The sequence below is a fragment of the Vanellus vanellus genome (genome assembly GCF_965231255.1).
Source record: "Vanellus vanellus genome assembly, chromosome: 3".
Lineage (NCBI taxonomy): Eukaryota > Metazoa > Chordata > Aves > Charadriiformes > Charadriidae > Vanellus > Vanellus vanellus.
The window spans coordinates 18,834,927-18,856,079 of NC_138907.1; the positions used below are offsets into that span (position 1 = coordinate 18,834,927).

The window sequence follows — 21,153 nt, forward strand, 5'->3', positions numbered from 1 at the left end:
GTTCCTGTGTGTTTTTAATGCTGTGATACACGACCGAGTATGACTTCTGTACGTCTGGGAGGATGTCAAATTCCAGGTGACGTCTGGATTGTTGCGGTTAAGCTATTACAAAGACTTTTGAAATAAACAGGAGAAAAATGTTGCCTGGGATGCGTATGCGAGTACTCTTCTTTTCTGAGCCTGGGGAGCAGGAGGTGAAGCAGAAGCACCTCCCAGCCAAGAGATCCTCTCTGAAACACGTGGCTTGGGGACCACAGAGCCGTAAGGCGAGATCCTACAGCCCCCCCCCACCCCGGTGCTGACTAAGCCGTGTATGGTCGGGCAGAGCGGGGGAGAATGGTAACTGGTGTGACATGCTTCTAATGCACATGGTGGTTATCTATTAAAGAGTGCAGCTGACCAATCCTTTGCCTAACAGTAAAATAGAGAGCAGATGGAAACTGTTTGCTCTGTAAACAGTTACAAAGAACTCTCTCTATATCCCCTCATCCCAACTTTCATTCAAATCAATAGAATCCATCTGTCCGAGGTATTAAGATAAATCCTGGAAATTTCAGTATTGACTAGAAAGGCGCTTAAAAAGATCAATCGCACTGCAAACAGAAATGTCACTGTGCTGAATACGGAGGCTTGCTAATCTTGCTAGATAACACGGACCCAAAGTGCAAACCTTTCTGGTTTAGAGAGCCAGCCAAAACCCATATTCCTGTCCCGGTCTCCTTAGCTAATTAAAACAAGCCCCAGCGAGAAATGGTGCTGGGCACATGCTCTCTGGATGACACCCGCTGCTGCACTATCCCAGCCAGACACACAACCTGCGAGTGCTGCTTTGACAGCCTCCGCTTGCCGAAACGCACCCGAATTATTTTCCTATCACAAAGGGTAAGGGGCTGATGAGTTGCAACCACCAAAAGCTATGCTGAGCCAGGTAGCAAAGGGGAGAGGGAAGCAGTTGGCTGTTTAGCACTGACTCCACTGATGCTAGGTGTCCTCAGAGATGCTGACATTGGCAGTATCAGTTCCCCTGGGTCTCTCATGCTTCAAAGAAGTTAGAATTTTCCGCAAATTTCAATTTCTTCAGAGTTCCTCCATTACAGGACATGGGGGGAAACACCTACTAATCTGGTAGATATTCATATTTACAGAAAATACCCTTTTTAAAAAAAATAATAATAATTACACTGTCTACACCCGTCCATTTTGATGTTACTGGTCTGGTATCTTCCTGGTTTGGAGGAGCCACCAGCTACCTCGGCTCATTTCCTTATGGGGAAAAATAGTCCTGAGCTCTGCTCTCCAAAAAGGCAACAAAACAAATGAGAAGAGAAAACTCACCTGGACAGGCAGCACCACCAGCTCCCACAATTGCTCCTGAGACCTCTCAAGTGGCTCTTCCTGGCACAGGCAAAAGGCCCCTGTGAAAGCATCCATCCTTGGTGCATGTCAAGGGGTGGAAGAAGACAACCGGCTTGCTGGGATCCAGCTTCCCTTGTTTCTGCTGCCCCAGGAAAGCTCATCCATGCTGCCCTTTGGTGAGCTGGGGCTGGCTGAGACCCTGGGTGACCCCTCTAGGAGCAGACACGGGGCTGCCTGTACCCAGCCAGGGCATGCATCTGCATCCAGCCCCCCAAAACCCTTTCCAGAGGCAGGAGTGTAAAAACAGCCCTTAATCCAACTTATTGCAGCAGGATCCAACCCTCACATAAGGGCTGTGGTTGTATTTACACTTCCATTGCATTATGCTACAAAGCATTTACATTACAGGGATGATGGGATCCCAGTTCCCAAATGTGTTGCTGGGATCTTACTGCATGCACCGTACCGGTACTGACTTGGCCTTCAGGGTGTCCACTGGCATATCACCACGGTGCCACACTGGCTTCCCTGCTTTCCATTATCCCCCGCAACGGGCACACGTGCATTTTTGACACCCCCGTCCCGCTCCCAGCTCACTGAGACACCACAGGAGATGTGGACTTAATTTTGAGAGAAGCAAGCATGCTGGATAGAACCCTGCACGAGGCTTGATACATACAAGACGAGGCAATTACAGATGATTCATTAGACCTTGTGCAGTGTGATTTGGGGTTTAATGACGTATTACGTTTTTCAGTGGTTCCAGCCACCGAGCTGCAAACCTCATTGGATTGAGATGGCCACTGCTTCATGTTCCTGGGTCTGAGTTTCCTTCTCCTTCCACCTCCAGTGGGCGTCTGATCCCACACCGAGAAACACGCCATCACCTCCTTCACAAGTCTATATCCTACCAGAAAGCACATTTTGTGCAACTATTACATTTATATAGGAAGATTAGATAAAGGTTAAAATCCGGCTCACCCTACTCATGTAACCAGTTATTTTGGTAGAAATGAGGCTATTTAAACGAGTGAGCCAAAAAAGGTTTCACCTGAAATACCCTTGAAATGTGCTGTAGAAGTCATCAAAGCCCTCACCATGCTCCCTGTTTGTCTCTTTGCTTTTATGCGGTTTAATTGGTCTCATACCCCATTTATTCCTCTGCCTGCTTCCAGGTCTCCTGTTTCCTTCCCACTGCTCATTCTCCCAAACTAATTCAAAAGCGGTGTGTGAACTTGTGACCTGTGAAATCAGTGACAAAACCTCCGCAGCTGAGCTGATCACTGCACCGGCTCTAAAAATAAATCACGCCCGCACGTTTGCACTACACCTTCCTGTTCCCCTCCGCTCCCCAAGCGATTCCTTCAAAGGACAAAATATCATCACTGGGGGTAATTAAAAACTGTTCATATCCTGTTAGTATTACAGGTTTAAAAATCTGAGTGCCAGGGAAACAAGGCGCTTACAGTTTTCGTAGGAAATGAACTCCCACAAGAAACATATAACTTAATTTTGCTGTCAGATGTTCCCACAGACTCCTCTTGAAAGTCAGCCGAAGCTGTACATATGTGCCTGAAATCGGTTAAAACAAAAAAAAAAAAGTTAGATTTATATTTAGATCGTCATCCTCCAGTCATTCAAAACGGTTCACGTGGGAAGTTTTGAATGCTGTGATGAAACCCTTTATTTTGGAACTTAGTGACATTTGAGCGTCTATAATCACAGCTACACTGCTGCATTGACTTGGAGCCTGTGGTCCTCCTGCAACCCGTAAGATCTCACGCAGACATAAGGTCCCATGTGCTTAGATCCTTTTCCAGGAGAGGCATCGGTGAACGCGTGACAGAGACCCGATAACAAAGATGTTAAGTGACATCAAAATTGAGAAGAGTTGGCCACAAGTCTCGCCTCCCCAGAGTCACAGACTGCTTTCCTTCATAGCGTTATTCTGTTTTAATGGTAAACTAAGTGAGCAGAACCTGAAGCAACACATTTGCACGCCCCGGGAGAGATGTGCTTGCAGGGAAATCTTATTTCCTATGCAATCTTCCGCATGAAAACTTCTGATTGCCTCTAGTACAACACCTCATGTTGACACCAAGAGCGATGGCTTCCTGAGTGATTCAGCCCTGGAGCAATGGCAGATGATTTGGGATACCTTCTCTTTGGGCATGTTTGCAGAAACAGGAGAGACAGCCCCCCTCTCTCACCCTGACAGCAGCAGGTACGGCAGGTGGATGCATGGTGTGCAAAGTTTTATATCCAGATGTCCATCACCACCTAAATGGCAATCAGTTGGCAAAATACCGCGTGTAGGGCTCACTTGGCCAAGGAAATTATTCCGACCTCCTTATGCTCCCAGTAAGCTAGAGGAAGGAATAACAACATAGCCAGTGGAGTGGATCTAATGCATCTGTAACCGGTGTGCTTGGGTTTGCTTTGATAAGAGAAGCCATCTAATTGCATCTTTTTGCTTTCAGTATGGTTTGATCTCCTATCACGTATTACAACGAGGGCTGGCATGTGCACCAGAGGCACTCAGATACTGACAGACCAGTAAAAGTGTGACAGTCCCTCCAGCACACGAGTTCTGTGCTGTTCCTTGGATCTCCTGTCTGCTACCGGAGACAAACCCTCCATTCTCGCTGAGCCGCGACTGGTGGCCACCCCTGCCCCTTCCTAGAAAAACTGTATGGAACAAGTGACTCCAAGTCTGCTCTTTCAGTAGGAAATACATGGGAATATGATAGTAAGTGTCTTTCAAATGAGGGATTTCTGTTAACCTGTGGTGTACAGGCCTAACATGCTTAATGACGTGACAAACTAAGTGATGAAATTAACGGAGGGACCAAACCCAGGAGAGCTCCTCTGGGATAACGTGAAGCGGGGTCAGTTTGCTCTACCCATGTGCTTTGGGCTCTCCCCAGCTCGCTCCCACCCTGGTCAGCCAGGGTCTGAAGGCTTCTCCTGCTACCCCGGCCAGAGACGTGTCTGTGCCAGGAGCTGCAACAGTCTAGGTCTCGGTACAGCTACTGGATTTGCAATACAAAATCAAACCAATCCATCTGGATTATACAGGGAGAGAAACACTCACTCCTGAAATCTCTGCAAATCAGGTAAAACCCATCAGCAATTACAAAGGAACAAGCCGATATTGGACAAGATTGTTCATAACCATATAATGATGCTGAATCTTTGCTCTTGGCTCTTCATGACTGCAAGTAAAATCTTCATTTCTACCAGTACTTATTTTTATCTTTCATCTTCCAAAATGTAGGTATAATTAAGCAACCTCTCATGAGCATCAGCTGCGCTATTACAGAAGGAATGAAATATTCTTATGTAGATCTAATAGATGATGGTAAATATTAGCATATCCTTGAGATCTGTGGGATCATTTAAGCAGAAATTACCTTATATTAAAAATGGGTTATAGGCAGTTACAGGCTGTATCCACAACCCTTTAGAGAAAAAAAAAATGAACCATCAAGAATAATTTTTTAGTGACTGTTTCCATCTGAAGTGCAATCACCTTTTTTCTAACTCCTCAGAGCACTATCAATAACGAGGAGCCCATGGATGAATTAGATACTCCGTCTTTGCTCCCTTCTATCACTGGTACTTCTACTGCCCATGATTTCCAAGCATCTCATGACTAGCTGTAAGCTTATCCTCAAGCCTCTGAACAAGAAGCTTTTGACATCCTCATTTCATATACATTACTTGATGATCTTATGGATCTTTTCCAACCTAAATGATTCTACGATTCTATGTGCAGAAACTCAGACACCAGAGAGTCAAGGACTTGTCCACCATAACAGGGGAGATCTGCACAGGAATTAACAGCAGATCCTCGAGCCCCAGACCAATGTCGTAGGCAGCACATTTTTCTATGTGGTTTCTTCTGAAGACGATGAGGATGAGAGTCCCAACCCTACAGGTCTTGAGCACCTTGGCTCCAACAGAAATGGACAGTATTTGTAATTTTCTGACTTTTTCTCCAAACTGGCTCCCCTGTGCACACAAAGCTGGTAAAAGCAGACATCAGTCCACAGCACTGAAAAATTCAGAGTATTATTAAAGGCAAATGAAAGAGCTGAAAGCAGATGTTGCCTTGTATAAAGCTGACGGGAACAAAACCTCCCATCTCGCAGGTACCAGAATTAGGAAGCAGGAGTCAGAAAGCAGCTCAGCTCAGTGGGATTTTAACAAAACATCCATTTATCAAAGTAGTCTAAAAAAAGCATAGCTCTAGGTTTTGAAACTGCCGATGAAAAGACAGCTGCATCTCTCAGCAATTCTAAAAGCTATCCTAAGAATTACTTTATTTTTGCTTTGTACCTAAACATTGAAAAAGTTAGCGCATGAACTTTTCAAAGTTTTTTTACGGTATTACCTCCCAACCCGAATGCATTTTGATCCAGGCTGCTTCGCTCTAAAAATATTACTTCAAAACTGTACGTGAAAACAACTGGGAGGGATCGTTCACTCTTTTTTGGCTGATCTCACCTACAAAAGAGCAGAGACGACAGAGAAACCTGGGGCCACAGACAGACGCTGCTGGCAGTCCCCAGAAATATCATAACCACTTTCCTGCTAGAGCACGTCGGTGTGTTTCCTACAGCAAGCGGAAAAGTCACCAGCGCAAAATTCTGCCTCGAGTCACGGGTGCTTTTGCTTGCTTCTCCGCAGAGATGCTGAGGACTGCTGCAGCCAGCAAATACTGTCAGAGAGGGTTCACGCACACGCCGTGCACCTCCACAGCAGAAAATAGAGCTTAACAGAGGCAGAGGGAACAGCTAATGCGGCTGTGGGATAACGCACACTCACTGCGCGTTGCAACGCATGGGGGTGGGATGCCCAGAGCACCCCTGGCCACCATACACACACCGGTGCAGCTCTTGATATTTAGACCCCCTTAAGGCAAACGTGGGGAGACCCAGGTGCCTCTGAGGGGAATTTGGGCTGGATCTGGGGGGCTCTCCAGGGTCCTTCTCGGCAGCCCCTTCTCCCAGGGCTGCTCCCGCACAGACCCATCAGAGTGGGACAGGAGCGCCACGAGGGTCCCAGCACTTTGGCCGGGGTGTTTTAGCCATCTCTCCCCTTCCTGCCTCTCACTTTGGTCAGACCTGCAAGGCACGCGACCGCGAGCAGGGGAACAGGTGCCACCACCATACCCAGGACACCCTCACAAGCTAGCTCCTGAGCACCTGCAGCATCCCGAGCATTGCTCTCGGGGCTGAGAAACCCCCAGCGCTTTGCAGACCAGCCGCCGCACCGCGCAGCTCCATCGCCAGCCCTGGGGCAGCATCCAGAGCAGCGCCGGCATCCATCCCATTTGCAAGCAGAAGATGGTTTGGCACTGGTGCCCAAAGAAGTGCTCCTGGATGCCCTTCAAACAAACAAACACATAACACCTCCAGCAGAGGAGACTCTGGAGCCATTTTTTTAAGAACATAATTGGATTAAAGTGTTTTAAAGAAATTGTCTTTGCCCAACAAGAGGGGAGGAGGTCTGGTGCATTGGCAGGACCCTGGTGTTCAGGGTGACACTGCTGCTTACAGCAGCTCTTTGCCCATCAGCCTTTCAGCTCAGCAACAGGCATCGTCCCCACATCTTCCCATCGTTGATGAAAATCTGGTTCCACGACATGGAGGGTCTCCACGACCTGCCAGGAGGGAAACAACCTCCACAATGCAAATGATTCCAGGCCACAGCTGGTACCCACAGATGCCCAGGGCTGAGGGAAAGGTTTCCCAGTGCCAGAGCAGGTTTTGATATGCCCGAGGCAGCACCGGTAGCAACCCACGAAGTCAGGAAAGGATGCATCCACTGCATCATTCAGCATTGTCAATAAACTTTTCTCTAAAATCTTTTAAAACTCCAGAAACTGCAGCTGGATGTTACTAGCATTAGCCCTATACCCTCCTGTATCTTTCCAGTACCCCATTAATGTTTAATACTCCACCCTGGCAGCTCTGGGAGTCTGGGAGCTACCAGTCAGCATCATCCTTTGGAGAGCTTGTCCCCGCCTGGTTCAGGGCTTTCTCCTGTGGGCAGGAAATTTGTTGTGAATGTTATTAAAGTGCCTGCAAGGTGGATGCTGCAAAAGCGAGAAGAGACTCCGAGTACATAATATTGCATCTTTTGAGTGGTGCGGTGTTTAATTCAAACCACAAAGGTTTTCTCCGCTGCAGTTAAACAGCAAGGTCTGCAGAGCTCCCCCAGGGAGAGAGAAGTGATGGGTCCCCACGTGGATTTTCTTCCCCTGCTGCTCAACAAATTTAGTCATTCAAATCCTAATATATTATTGATGGGCACTTCTACCTGGAGAGTGCATAGAGTTGCAAGCTACTAAGAATACCGGTTAGAATAAGTGCTGCTCTCCCCAAAGAGGGGCTGAGTGAGGGGGCAAAAGTGACACAAAAAGGGTTTTATTTAAGGTACCATCACCTACAGCAGGGACCAATCCACCTTCAGGGGCCTTCAGCAGGACCTTTCAGGACCATCCACAGCATTTCAAAATCAAAGATACCTGTTCAAATCTACTACGCTGAATAAAGACCAACATAGTTTTTCCAGCAACCATTTTCGGCCGCTCAGTCCATTTTAAAGTGGGAACTGCTGACTTTCAGGTTACACTGAAGCTGAGACCCGTTACTTCTGTTAGGCCGGTTTCTGGCCGGTCCCTCTAAAATCGCTACAAGCGGAGCCGGGTTTACCCCAGCCAAGCTCATGCTCTGCCATAGCGGCTCATCTTTATTCATCACAGCTTCTCTGCTCCCATGTACATTTTCAACACAGCCTGACAGGAGGGCACAGAACGGTGGGAGAAAAAGATTATTTTCAGAAAGCCGCCCCTAGAAACATAAGTTATCTATATATTAATTTATATATATTAATTTTTCCAATTGTTTCCTAATTCTGGGTCAAGAGTGTCAACATAAACTAAATATGAGGCGGCATTTATACTAAGCTTACATAAGCACCCAACATACTGCCATGGCTATATTACTATTACGTCTTAAGAAGTGTTTGCAAGTGTTTTTAACAGGCCACACAAGTCTCCTAAAATATGAAATGTTTCCTGCCAGCTTTCCTTTCTAACCCACCCACTGAAGGAACGCGAAGGCGTCTGGGGAACAGGCTAACCTCTGTGCATCAACACAGCCTTCAGGTCGCCTATTCCAAACATTATCTCAAGCTTAACACTTCCCTTATTGCATTTCTACAAAGGTAAATTTTTCAGGAGGCACAACACAAGCTGATGGCATCAAGCTTCCCACCATCCGAGTCCCGAAGCTGTTCTGCCTGCACACATTCAGGGGCATCGATCTTTGCAGCCACTCTCCTTGTTAGCTGGAATTGAAAGACTTTGCTGGTGTAGACATTTTTTTAAAAGCAGAAATTGGACTATTTCCAAGGTCAGACAGCCTTTTTTGGGGGGTTGCTGTTTGGTCTTTTTAGAGCAGCACATGAAGAGCATCCAAAAATCGCAGCCTGTCCCTCTCCCACCTCCCCCCCTGGAGGATTTGCCTCCCTCTCAGCTGGGGCATGTTCTTCCCCTCACCCTCATCACCAGCCTCCGTTCCCAGCCAGCATCTATGCTGTCACCACACGAGGGAAAGGTAGATAACAAGAGACAGGTAACGATGAGATAGAAAAGACAGGCGATAGCCACAAAGTCAGGGAGAAACAGGCAGACGAGAGTGCAGCGGATGTAAAAGGGTCTGGTACGCAGCAGCAACACTAGTGCCTAATTAAAGACTGATGTCTAATTGAGAAGCTCTCGGTGGTGGTCTCTGCACCGACCACCCACCGGTGCCCTGCAGCAAAAGCCTGGGCTGGGACGCTGCAGCCCCACACCTCAGCCTTCGGGTTTAGGACCCCACTCAGCCTCAAAGGCTTCAGGGCTTTTGTGTTTTCTGTACACAGGGGAAGTGAGAATTAAAACGTCACGCGGGCACGCCATGACCTCGTCCTGCTCTATTCAAATCGATGCAAGTCTTGTCACTAACTCCCACAACAGCAAAATTGAGCACACCACGGTATACGCGGTGAAAACACTGCGGTTCTCCATTTGTAGCGTCGCAGCTTAAGCACACGCTCCTCTCGGATGACCTCATCCTCTCCTCACTGTTACTCTATCTGATTTCATGGTGCTAAAAACGCAGGAATATAGGTTGTCCATTTGCACATGTACTGGATACAGTGCAAAGCAGCACACTGCATTTGGGGATACACCTAACTGCAGAAGAAGCAGAGAAGACCATCCCTTGCTTCGGCAACCAAAGGTACCGAGTACCATCTCAAAGTTAGGCAAGGCACTCGGTCCCTACCGCCACGGGAAGGTTTCCCAAAACCTCCCTGACTGATGCTTACGGAGTTTTCCTTGAGCTCCCTGTCAAACACATTCATGGTCGCCTGTTTCCTATAGACCAGACGTGTTGCGATCCATTTTCCAGACTAAATTTCTTTGTTTGGATGAAGGTAGCGCTCACACAGACCTCATAATAAGAGATCTCTGTCTTTTAGCAGAAGTAGGGGATAACAAACCGCAGATAGAGCCAACCCAACCGGTAAACCGAAGCCCTGAAGCCCAGTAAATATATTTTACAACTCTCTTAAAAAAGATGAGCAGCGATCTCCCGCGCTAACGAGAGCGCTTCACTCTGCAGTCAAAGCCGCAAGCAGCTCATCTCTCTTTATAGCGCCTCAGCAGCGCAAGCCCCAGCTGTTTGCCGCCAGCCACCCCAAAGTCACGCAGGTGAACAGCTGTGCGAGAACTGAGCGCCCCTTTGCAGAGGACAAGAGCTATTTTTAGCGCTGTTTCTCCATTTTGGCCCTGCTCGAGGACCTACCTGATCAGCAGCTGAGCGATTTGAAACAGGGATCGGCGTTACCCTTGGTTTGGCAGCAGGGAGATGGATGTCCGGAGGGAAGAAAATACACCTTTCCGAGAGCACCCAGGGCTGGTTTGAGGGGGTGTGAGGAGGCGCCTGCCCCGGCTCAGGCCCCAGCTGCACCGAGCCGAGGGATGAAACCTCACTTTCCTCCGGGCAGCTCAGCCCCAGCACAGCACCCCCGTGCCAGCAGAGGAAGCCAAGCTGGAAAGAGGTGAAACTGGTCGGTAGAAAGCACGGCCAGCACTGGCGAACCCCTTGGCTGGTGAGCTCTGCAGCAACAGGCTCTCCTGGCCGCGGAGGGAGGAGCAGAGCCCGGGCAGAAGAAAACCATAGCCACCGCCAGCGACGCAGCTCTCCGTCGGGGAGAAAGGGGAAAACCAGCTCCTCCATGCCTGGGGAAACGAATGCAAAAGGAGGGGGGTTCTTTGCGTCACGCAGCGTGTGCAAGCTGGGCTGTCCCACGCGCACAACGTGTCTAGATGAAGGGCCGCAGCCCCGGGACACAAGGGGTTATTCATTTCCACGGGACCAGGCATTCAGTTACGTGGCTGCCACAACGTGCCGTCTTCTCTGACTCTGGGAAGAGCGGCAAGGGATGGGCAACGCGTTATCCGTACATCTGTCACAGCCACTGCTCTGTCGTTCCCTTCTGGCCTACAACTCTGAAGCAGTGGAGTTTGTTATATTCGAATAGGAGGAGATCAATATGGAATTTAATTAAGACAGATGGTTTCAGGTTCTCCCCACTAGTGTTGCCTCATCAGGAGCTGCTGAGAGACCCGCTCTCCGTGCACATCTGCTTGCGAGTGCCGTACCAGGAGGTCCCCCCTGCTCTCTGGCCCGTTTAGTCATATTGCCACATTTACAGTAAACGGCAACGAGGGTTTTGTTAAGAAGCCAAAAGGCCCATGGCTGCGCATGCTTCATATGTTCACTTAATTACTGCTTTCCTTCTTTTTGTCGTCTCAGTTAACCAAGAAGGTCTTGTCTAATGGACTGAGTAAGAACGAGACAAGAGCAAATAGCAGCTCCCATTAAGGGTGCTCCAAACCGCAGCAGGAGCTAGGAGTTACTCCTGTGTGTTCGCAGCAGTTCGATGTTGTGGGATGATGACTTTGAAGGCTGAAATTAAGCTACTTCCACACGCACCCCCAGAGCGCCCCACTTTGTTTGCACACGTGGTACAGGCTGCAACTTCAGAGCTGCCCCAATAGGACATGTTGTGCCCTCCCATACCTACAAGCCCCCCCCCCCAGTCACACCTGAACCAAAAGACGTACCTAAATCTTTGTTGGGTTGAAGATCAGCTCTGTGCCAAGTCAATGGCAGGCTGTCTCCAAGGACAGTACTACACGCTGCCTTCGAGCTCTGAATTTAACACATAAAAGAAAGAGACGCTACTGTTACCTGGAGCAGCAGCTGCACCAGTTACTCCTGGTTCCCTCCGGTTTACCGGGTGGGTGGGTTTGCTCCATCCCTGTGATGCACTGAGCGCTCGCAGTCGCGACCACAGCTCACCCTCCCTGCCCGCAGGCCAGCTGCAGGCAGCCCCGCTGCCGCTATGCCAAATATTGGTGGCCAAAATCCTCCCTGGAGGGAGACCGGCCGGGTGCCGTGCCCGCAGCTCCCGGGGCAGGCGCAGCAGCTCTGGGCTTCGTACCAGGCACCCCTCCCACGCCACCTTGTCCTCCTGGAACGGCCAAAGAGCAAGTTTTTCGGCATTATTTGCAAATGCCAGATTACTACTGCACTGGTTACTATGGTCCCCAAAACCCCCTCATGTTCACGTAAAACATTTTCAAGCAGCCCGATGCCTTTGCCTGATTTCCTTTGAGGGGGTAAACAGGAAAAGAAAGAACCTAAGAAGTGCGTTCCTCAGGATGCACGGGAGGTGCGGTGAAGCCTTGGGTGGCTTTGTTTTCTCACACGTGCACAGAATAAACAAGCATCTAGCCCCTGAGTAAAGCCAGTCCTCACTGCGTGGCTGGAATCCCTTAAAAACCAGTACGACTAAACCTTGCAATACTAATGGATACGATGTTTATCAGCTTCCGAAGTTTTCCTGTAAGAAAATGACACTTTTATCTATAGACAAAGTAAACTCCAGAGAGAGATTAAACCACTGAGAACTACTAAGAGCACAATAGCATTAGCGTGGAGCCATGGGCCAAACCAACAGCCTGTCTCATCTCAGGGAAAAAAGCCACATTTACTTGATGCAGCTCCTCTGATTCACACTGGGTGAGCACACCTCTTACCAGAGAGATTACAGAGAGCTAATCCTGCGTCTCTCTACAGCAGAAAGATAAACAGCGCTGTGGTTTTCCTATAACCGGTGTTGCACCGTAATATACTGTGCTTGAAATCCAGCCCCTGCAGCACAGAAAGAGGGGCTTCGGCGAGATTTCCCTTTCGCAAATTGATTTCCTTCCTGGGGGGTGCAGGGGGGAAAGCCATGAAAATGCTACTATAGGCGAAAACGTACATCAGATGACTAGGAACGACACTCGGATCTGCTAGGGTCAGCTCAGCTCTGCTCTAGCTGCTGCTTTGCTGACCTACGAGTCACCTTCGCCGTACCGGGGCAGGCAGGGCTGAGCCAGGGTCCCGCAGGAGCCGCAGAGCACCGTCCGCCCGGCGCCTTCAGCATCAGCGGCATTCTGGGGGGGGTCACACTTCCCCCTCAGAAGACCAAACATCTTAACCAAGCTACCCAGCCGGGCAAGTGTTTTGTAATGTGGCGGTCCACTGCCTGCTTAGTAAGCGCTACTCCTTTTCTGGGGAAACCTCAAACAGGTGGTTTTGGTCTCAGATTACTTCATTTAAATTAAGGGTGATAAACTAGAACAAAATGTCAGTGGCCTAAGAACCACTGAAATGGCATCTTCAAGAGCCCTTACAGAGAAATGAGAACCTGTGCTGTTTTCCAGGGTTCCTACAGCAACTGGTGTGCCCCCAAATCGGACGAAAAGAAGCAACACCATGGGGTCAGCGCTACCGGAGTCACCCCGGGTACCCGCTCCCAGCTGCTTGCAGGCTCGGGCTTTCGTGCCAGACCGGAGAAGCACATAGTTGCCTGACAGCCAAGCTCTGCTATGCGATTTGTTCCAGTTGTTTGGTTTGGCAGGGTTCAGGGTACCGTCACAGCAACCAACATAAAATTAAGTCTCCACGCTGGCATCTCCCGTCCTTACTGCATGGAGGGAGGTGGAAGCAGGTGCTTTGGTTCTTGGTTGGGGGTAGAGTAACGGGATACCTACTGCAACCCCTCTCCCAAACCCTCTCTCACCCTTGCTGATGTGTGCAACATCTGGCATCCTGGGAGACCGGCATCCCTCGTGGCAAAGCTGCAAAGCCACCAAGGTTGGGACTTGCATGAAAATGGTACCTTCAGCAGGTTCACGCACAGCCGGGGGGTTAGGAAGCTGGTTTTGCAACCCAGGGGGCTGCTTGAGTTTCAGCGTGGACAGACATCCACAGAAAGAGGGAGCATCTCACACAGCTCATGTGCACCTCCCTGTGTCTCCAGATCTAGATCACTAGCCTTTTGCACTTCAATACGCGTCCTTTTTTACAGCACACAGGCACAAAGTAGCCAGGCCTTTTTTTTTTATTATTATTCTAATGTCATTGATTGCTATTAATGTGCGAGTGGATTGTTACACTGCATCCCAGCGCCTCTGAGTTGAATGATAAATGCCACAGCAGAGTGACGATAGGAGAGACGACCTACTGCAAGAAGAATGAGAGCCTGAGCTTGAAAAATCTATTACTGTCCATCCAAGGTGAAAAGAGGAGCAATCAGTGGGTATAGAAACCAAAAACTCCTATGCTGCCTTCCCAGGCCATAGTGAAAAAAAGACTTTGTACAGCCAGAGCATCTGCACTAAAATCAGCAGCAGAATCACCTTGCTGGTAATTTAGGGGTTGAAAATGGATACGAAGCTTGATTTTTATTTTGACCTTCTTCATTAGCACATCAAAGTATAAGGAAACTACTCACCATTATGCTGGGACCCTGAAAACCAAAGAAGGGACATTAAAGTCAGCAACAACCTACAGCAGAAAGACATGAGGATGAGTTACTGAAAACACCCAGAGAAAATATCCAAGAGAATTGTTTCTAAAGGGCATTTCCAACGAACACCTAAAATCCATGAGGCTTGCACTATGGTAACACACCTTGTCATTCCTTCCACGGCTTAGGACCACGTTGTAACGACAGCTACATTTCCGATCCTTCAGAGGGTGTTTGTCCTTGGAACCACAGGCCCTGGGGAGGAGGCACAGCATGTGGCCGGGTTTGCTGGACTCGCTCCAGATCCCTCCAGCAGCAGCCTGGCTGCGCCTGCGTAGGAACAGCAGGTCCCCAGGCAGCTCTGGATGTGGTGGGGAGGGTGCAGAGAGGTTTCCAAGCTTGGGCTGTCTGCTGTCAGAGGCATCACAGTGGCGTGTGAACAGTCACACAAGGGGAACCAGCAGGCATGCTGAAAAGACCAACAATCTCCGGTCTAAAGCCCACAGCGGTGGATATTTTTCTGAAGTTCGATACCATTTCTACGCACAAAAGGAAAGATGCAGGACGGAGGAAGACAAGATATTATTTCAAAATCTCAATACGAAAAAAATCCATGTCCCTCAGGGTGTCAACCAGCAACTTCAGGTGGGCACAGATGCGCTTTAGGACTGCTGCCCAGGTTCCTGCCTCCCCCACTGCATGGTCCAGCGATGGGTTGGAGATGGGACGAGATTGCCAGCATGACCTGCTACAGTCCCCCCTGCTCAGGGTTAGAGGTCTGCTGTTTGCCATGGCCCAGTGGGGCTCACTGCCAGAGCTCACAGAATCCCACACAGGAAACAGTTGTCTCCTTTTTGGGGGGGGGGGGGGAAGAGCAAATTGAAGCCACCCCCTGTGTGATCACACTGCCCTGACACGCAATGACTTAGCAGTATGCAGCAGGACCAGGTGGATCAGCAGGGAAAGCGTTCTCATAAGCACAGGCTATTTACTCCCAGCTTTTCCCTCGGCTCACGTTGTTTCAGCTTTCCAGCCATCCCTACAAGGACAGAACGACTACATCCTTACAGCAACTGCCACAAGCATCCCGCAGCTCAGCCCAGGTGCCAAGGCACCTTTTTCCCGCGATAGCGAAGAAGCAAATACATTTTCTCACCTCTAGAAAAGCGCTACTTGCTCCAGCTGCTGGAGCAGACACCATCTGCCCAAACCACAACACTGCTTTACCGTATTGTTTCCTTTATCTACAGCCGGGGCTGCTGGTCCGGGCGGCAACGTACGCCGTGTCAGGAGGGAAAGTCCCGGCTGCCACTGACAGCGATGAGAAATCGTCACTTCCCTCTTCAACAGCAGAGGTTGCTCCCTCTCGACTGGCAAAGCAGCACACACAGGGATGTATCTACCCCCATCCCACTCCATGCAAAGGATAAAAAGCATTGCTGATAGCTAAGAGAGACACGCGTACATAAAACGCAGGAACGTGTAGTGCTCCCCCGCGTACAGGAACAGCGCAGACACCTGGCAGGGGCAGGGAAGGGAAAGGCAACAGGCTGGGAGAGGTGGCTGCAAGGCTGGGAGAGGAGCAAGAAGACCTGAGATACAACTGCAAACAAAGGCCTTTTAGCGAAAAAGCAGCATCAAGAGCCAAATTCTACCTGCAAGGGTCGCAGCCGTCTCACAGAGATGACAGCACCTCTCCCGCTGTCTTTTAAGGCTTCAGGCTCCCATGGCCACTTGTTTTCCACGTTCCCAGGTCAGCTAGACACAGAGCACCCAATGCATGACCTCACGCTATTTTGGATGCAAAGCAACAACTGCTCTCCCTTGATTCTTCAAATAAACCTGTCACACTGCAGAACAGTAAGGCCAATCATCATATGGGTTTGTAGCCACAGAAATCTCCCAGCCTAGGTACCGGTCGTATATTTGAAACTCCCTAAACGCCATGAAAAGGAGTTTAAGCTGTCATCCTAATCTTGCACCAAATCAGATCAAACTGCTCACACAATCCTAGACCTCAGCTGAGCTGTAAAGGCAGCATCTCCTCCAGAAGAGTAATAAACTCTCACACAGGCTTCCCTAAATCTGGAAAAATTAGACCACCAGCACTCTCAGTCACTTACAGAGCGGTTATCAACCCACAACAGCTACATCCACACCGAGAGCTAGCACAAAGCCGTTACGTTCAACAAAGCCCAAGCCAGTAACTGGCCCGCTTCTGGTATCTGAAGGTGTCTCAGAGGCTTGAAACTCTCCTCAAGTCAGCTTCAGTGCATCTCGGTTGTGTTCCTGCCGCTTCTGATCCCAAAACTACCACCATTCTAGTGGAGTAGACAGACAGAGTGACTTAGTGACTGCATTGTTATCTGAGATGAACTTGCCCAGCTGCAAGTAGGAACAGGCAGAGCCAAGTCCCAGAGCTGGCAGGCTGCTTTCCCTGGACTTGTGAGCTTGATCCCCGCGCCCTCTAACCCCAACTGGAGTCTGCTGACCTCCAAGCACCTCACCTGCTTTTGACCACAAGCCAAGAGGTAAACCCAGCATTTTCTCATCAGGCTGGCTACCAGGTGCTCCTGCACACAAATAGGTTGTTTGAACTCCTGATCACTAAGAGGTGGGCAGTAAAGTGATCCAAGGAAAATAATTCCTTCAGTATAAAGGAAAAGACGGTTAATGGGCGTGGTCAACATGGATTCACCAGGGGGAAATCATGCTTGACTAATCTGATAGCCTTCTATGATGACATGACTGAATGGGTAGATGAGAGGAGATCAGTGGACGTTGTCTACCTCAACTTCAGCAAGGCTTTTGACACTGTCTCCCTTAATATCCTCATAGGTAAGTTTAGGAAGTGTGGGTTAGATGAGCGGACAGTGAGGTGGATTAAGAACTGGCTGAATGGCAGAGCTCAGAGGGTTGTGATCAGCAGTAGAGAGTCTAGTTGGAGGCCTGTAACTAGCAGTGTTCCCCAGGCGTCAGTACTGGGTCCAGTCTTATTCAACATATTCATCAATGACCTGGAAGAGGGGACAGAGTGTATCCTCAGCAAATTTGCTTATGACACAAAACTGGCAGGAATGGCTGATACACTGGAAGGCTGTGCCACCATTCAGCAAGACCTGGACAGGCTGGAGAGTTGTACAGAGAGGAACCCAATGAAGTTCAACAAGGGCAAGTGTAGGGTCCTGCACCTCAGAAGGAATAACCCCATGCATCAGTACAGGTTAGGGGCTGATCTGCTGAAAAGCAGCTCTGCAGCGAGGGACCTGGGAGTCCTGGTGGACAACAAGTTGACCATGAGCCAGCAATGTGCCCTGGTGGCCAAGAAGTCCAATGGTATCCTGGGGTGCATTAAAAAAGAGCACGGCCAGCAGGTTAAGGGAGGTCATCCTCCCCCTCTGCTCTGCCCTGGTGATGCTGCATCTGGAGTACTGCATCCAGTTCAGGGCTCCCCAGTTCAAGACAAGGAACTACTGGAGAGAGTCCAGTGGAGGGCTACAAAGATGATCAAGGGATCATCTTTCCTCTCTTATGAGGAAAGGCTGAGACACCTGGTTCTGTTTAGCCTGGAGAAGAGAAGACTGAGAGGGGATCTCATCAATGCTTATAAATACCTAAAGGGAGGGTGCCAAGAGGATGGGACCAGACTCCTTTCAGTGGTGCCCAGCGACAGGACAAGGGGCAACGGGCCCAAACTGGAACACAGGAAATTCCATCTGAACACGAGGAAAAGCTTCTTTACTTTGAGGGTGACAGAGCACTGGAACAGGCTGCCCAGAGAGGATGTGGAGTCTCTTTCTCTGGAGATATTTAAAACCCACCTGGATGCATTCCTGTCCAACCTGCTCTAGGTGAACCTGCTTTGGGGCAGGGGGCTTTGACTAGATGATCTCTAAACCAACCCCTATCGTTCTGTGATTCTGTTTGATCATGTCCGCTCTTTTCTTTTACCTCACTAACACAGTCTTCTTCATAAAGAGCCTTCTAGATGAACAGTAACGGCACAGACTAAAAAGACCACAGTAAGCATTTAGTGCCAAGCTTTCTCAAGTGAATAAGCAGACAGAAACTTGCATCTTTATTCAAGGCTAACAGTAAGTGGCCTCACCACTCCTCAATAGCCACATTATTTTGTTCTGAAGCTCTGATAATCATTGCGTCCTTGGCACAGCTCTGTAATAACCAGACAAGTTCTGGAATGGCTCCTGTCCCATAAGTACGTTTCTGAACAAAAAGCTAAATTGGAACTAGCAAAAATAGCCACCCTCCTGCTCACATGAAATCACACTACCTATAACCCAGTTTGCAAGCAGCACTGACATATGGAGACTAAACTCTGCCTGATCCTCTCCTGCCTATATCCGGCAGCAGCAGTACGCTCAGAGGGGTGGGAAGTGCAGTGCAGAAGAGAAAACAGTTGAAAAGATGAGACTTAAAATCACATTAATTTGCACCTTTCTTCCTTGTGAGTGTTGAAGGGCACGAGAAGAACTGAATCCTTTTTGTTGCAGATGCAGAACTCCCTTTTTGAGGCATAGAGGAGAGGATGTTGCCCAGAGCTGGTCCAGTCAGGGCACCCCATCGCTCCCACGTAATACACAAGTACTGCTTTCACCCTCGGGGAGAGGCAAATCTGGTTACACAGGAGTAGCTCTATCAGCCTCTAACTGCACTACAAAACCAAAAGCAGCCTTTCCTCAGCATACTGCAGACGCGCTGTACTGATGCACCACATCCACAGTGGAAAGAGTGGACGCTTAAATAATAAAAACAAGAGGCACTGAATGAAACTAGGAATCGGGTTCAAGGAAAAGAAGTGGTTCCTCTTGCAGGGGGCAGCTCCTTGGCTAAGAGTGCTGTAGGGACTGAAATTTTACATAGGATCAAGGGGAAAACAGAACTTCCTGGAAAAGAAAACCACTGATAGTTTTATGCCTGTTCCCGCAGTTAGGGACAGGAGATGAAGCGAAGGGCATCTTTGATCGGACCACAGATATCTCAGCATATGTAAGAAGAAGCTGTAAGTACCAGCCATTCCAATCACAAGAACCACCCGTTTCTAGCAACAGTTAAAGCAGTTTGATCTAATACAAATTGTGTGTCGTGGCAGTATCTGATCTTCTAAATTGATTCTCACTGTCAGTTTTATGTTTATTTCTGTATTTTAGAATAGCTTGAACCAAATGAATTTTCAGAAACAGCTATATTTTTCATTACTTTTGTAACAGATTTTTCCATTCACACACTTTCCAGACACAGCTACTGAAACTAAATACATATATTGACTGTGCTGTTTGTAAACACAAGTCTATTTTTATTTTTATAAGTAGAATGCATTGTAATTCAAAGACCAAAAAGGTGTTATGCAGAACCCGAACGACTTTCACAAGCCAACCTTCATTTTCTTCTGTTGAAAAATATGTCTCTTTTCCAAGTTCTAGTCTAACTACAAACAAACGTCATCCAACAGCAAGTCGAACACTACACCTCTTACGACTACTGTTGGAGCACTTAAATGCAGACCACTGCAACAGATTAATTCCCGACGGAGAGCTACAGCACAGGTTTAACAGCAGCACTCATGCCCCCAGCACACACCCACCGATGCAATCTCCACTACAGAACACGGCAAGAATTTGCATGGCATCCTCAGCATGATTTTACTTCCATATTCTCGTGCGATAAACACCTTTTCCCATTAATCTTTCAACACTGACAGTTTTAAATACAGGTAAAGTGTTCTAGGGCAACAATTTAAAATGCTGGATTTCAAGAAGAATATAAACCTGTATCTGCATGCTTTCAAAACGCCTGTATGAGAAGCATCTTAGATAAAAATCAATGCATTCTTTCTTTGCACGCAGACCTCACAAATCATGACCAACTCAGAAGTTCCAGTTAAACCGTAACTTTCACTCCAGCCTCTGCTTACATTACAAAACCACCCAAAAAATGCAAGAGAGTTACCACCACTCGAGCATGAAGAGCAGGCCCGTACTATGTTTGACTCCAGCATTACCATCCACGTGGCAAACAAAAAAATCCCCCCGCCCACCCCCTCCACACAGGTACACACACAAAAGCTTTATGGCAAACCACTTAGATTGGATGCTTTTTTTCTAATGGACCACTAATATAGCATTACTAAAACTTTGCTGAATTAATTAACATAATTGCATCACACAGAAAAGAATCATGGTTATAGGAAAAGATTTTGTGTATGCACTGTCGCTTTTCAAGGCTGTGGTAGTTGTATGCCATCTCAATTGTTATACTTTCTAGCACAGTTTTTTCTGGTAAAATATTATGCATTTTGTTTGTTCAGTCACTAATTCTCTCAATACTGAAAAAGCATTTTATTGAAAACTTCTGAAAGGACACAGTCTTCACAACTAAAGCAAGAATCTGGCACAGGATGTGCTCAGAAGTTTTTACAAAGTAATTACAATCAAAGAAAAAAATGCCTACATAAATCAGTACAAGTATCAAAGTATAAAAGCTACGAGACAAGAAAATGACAGTTCTTGCAATGTAAAACACGCTTCAAGAGCTGTATCCTGTTCTCACTCCTTTCATGATGTAACTTTCGTTCGGGAAATGATTTCATTCACAAAACTGTTGTTCTTTGCCAACACATCGTTTCTCAGCTGTTTCAGCTTGATTTTGATGTCTTCTTCTGACATATCTGTCAGAGGCAATGCTTTCACTTGACAAAGAAAATCCTGAATTATCTTTTCACCTTCCTGAAACGGAGTGAGAAGGAAAAGAAAACAGAAGGGATGTTTAGATTGCAAGCAGGACTTTTCCAAATTCTGCCAAAGATACAAAATATTACTTAGCACCAGAAACTTTTTGCAGGCAGAAACTACCATT

General features: G+C 48.1%; 1 protein-coding gene across 1 annotated transcript in view; it reads right to left on the bottom strand.

Moving 5' to 3' along the window:
• Positions 1-20,671: 20,671 nt before the first annotated feature.
• MSH2 (mutS homolog 2) overlaps positions 20,672-21,153 on the bottom strand; it is a 52,282-nt gene continuing 51,800 nt past the window's right edge. The window contains exon 15 of the mRNA XM_082480792.1: positions 20,672-21,023. Coding sequence (XP_082336918.1) covers positions 20,853-21,023 — 171 coding nt within the window. The 3' untranslated portion in view covers positions 20,672-20,852. The remainder of the gene's footprint in view (positions 21,024-21,153) is intronic.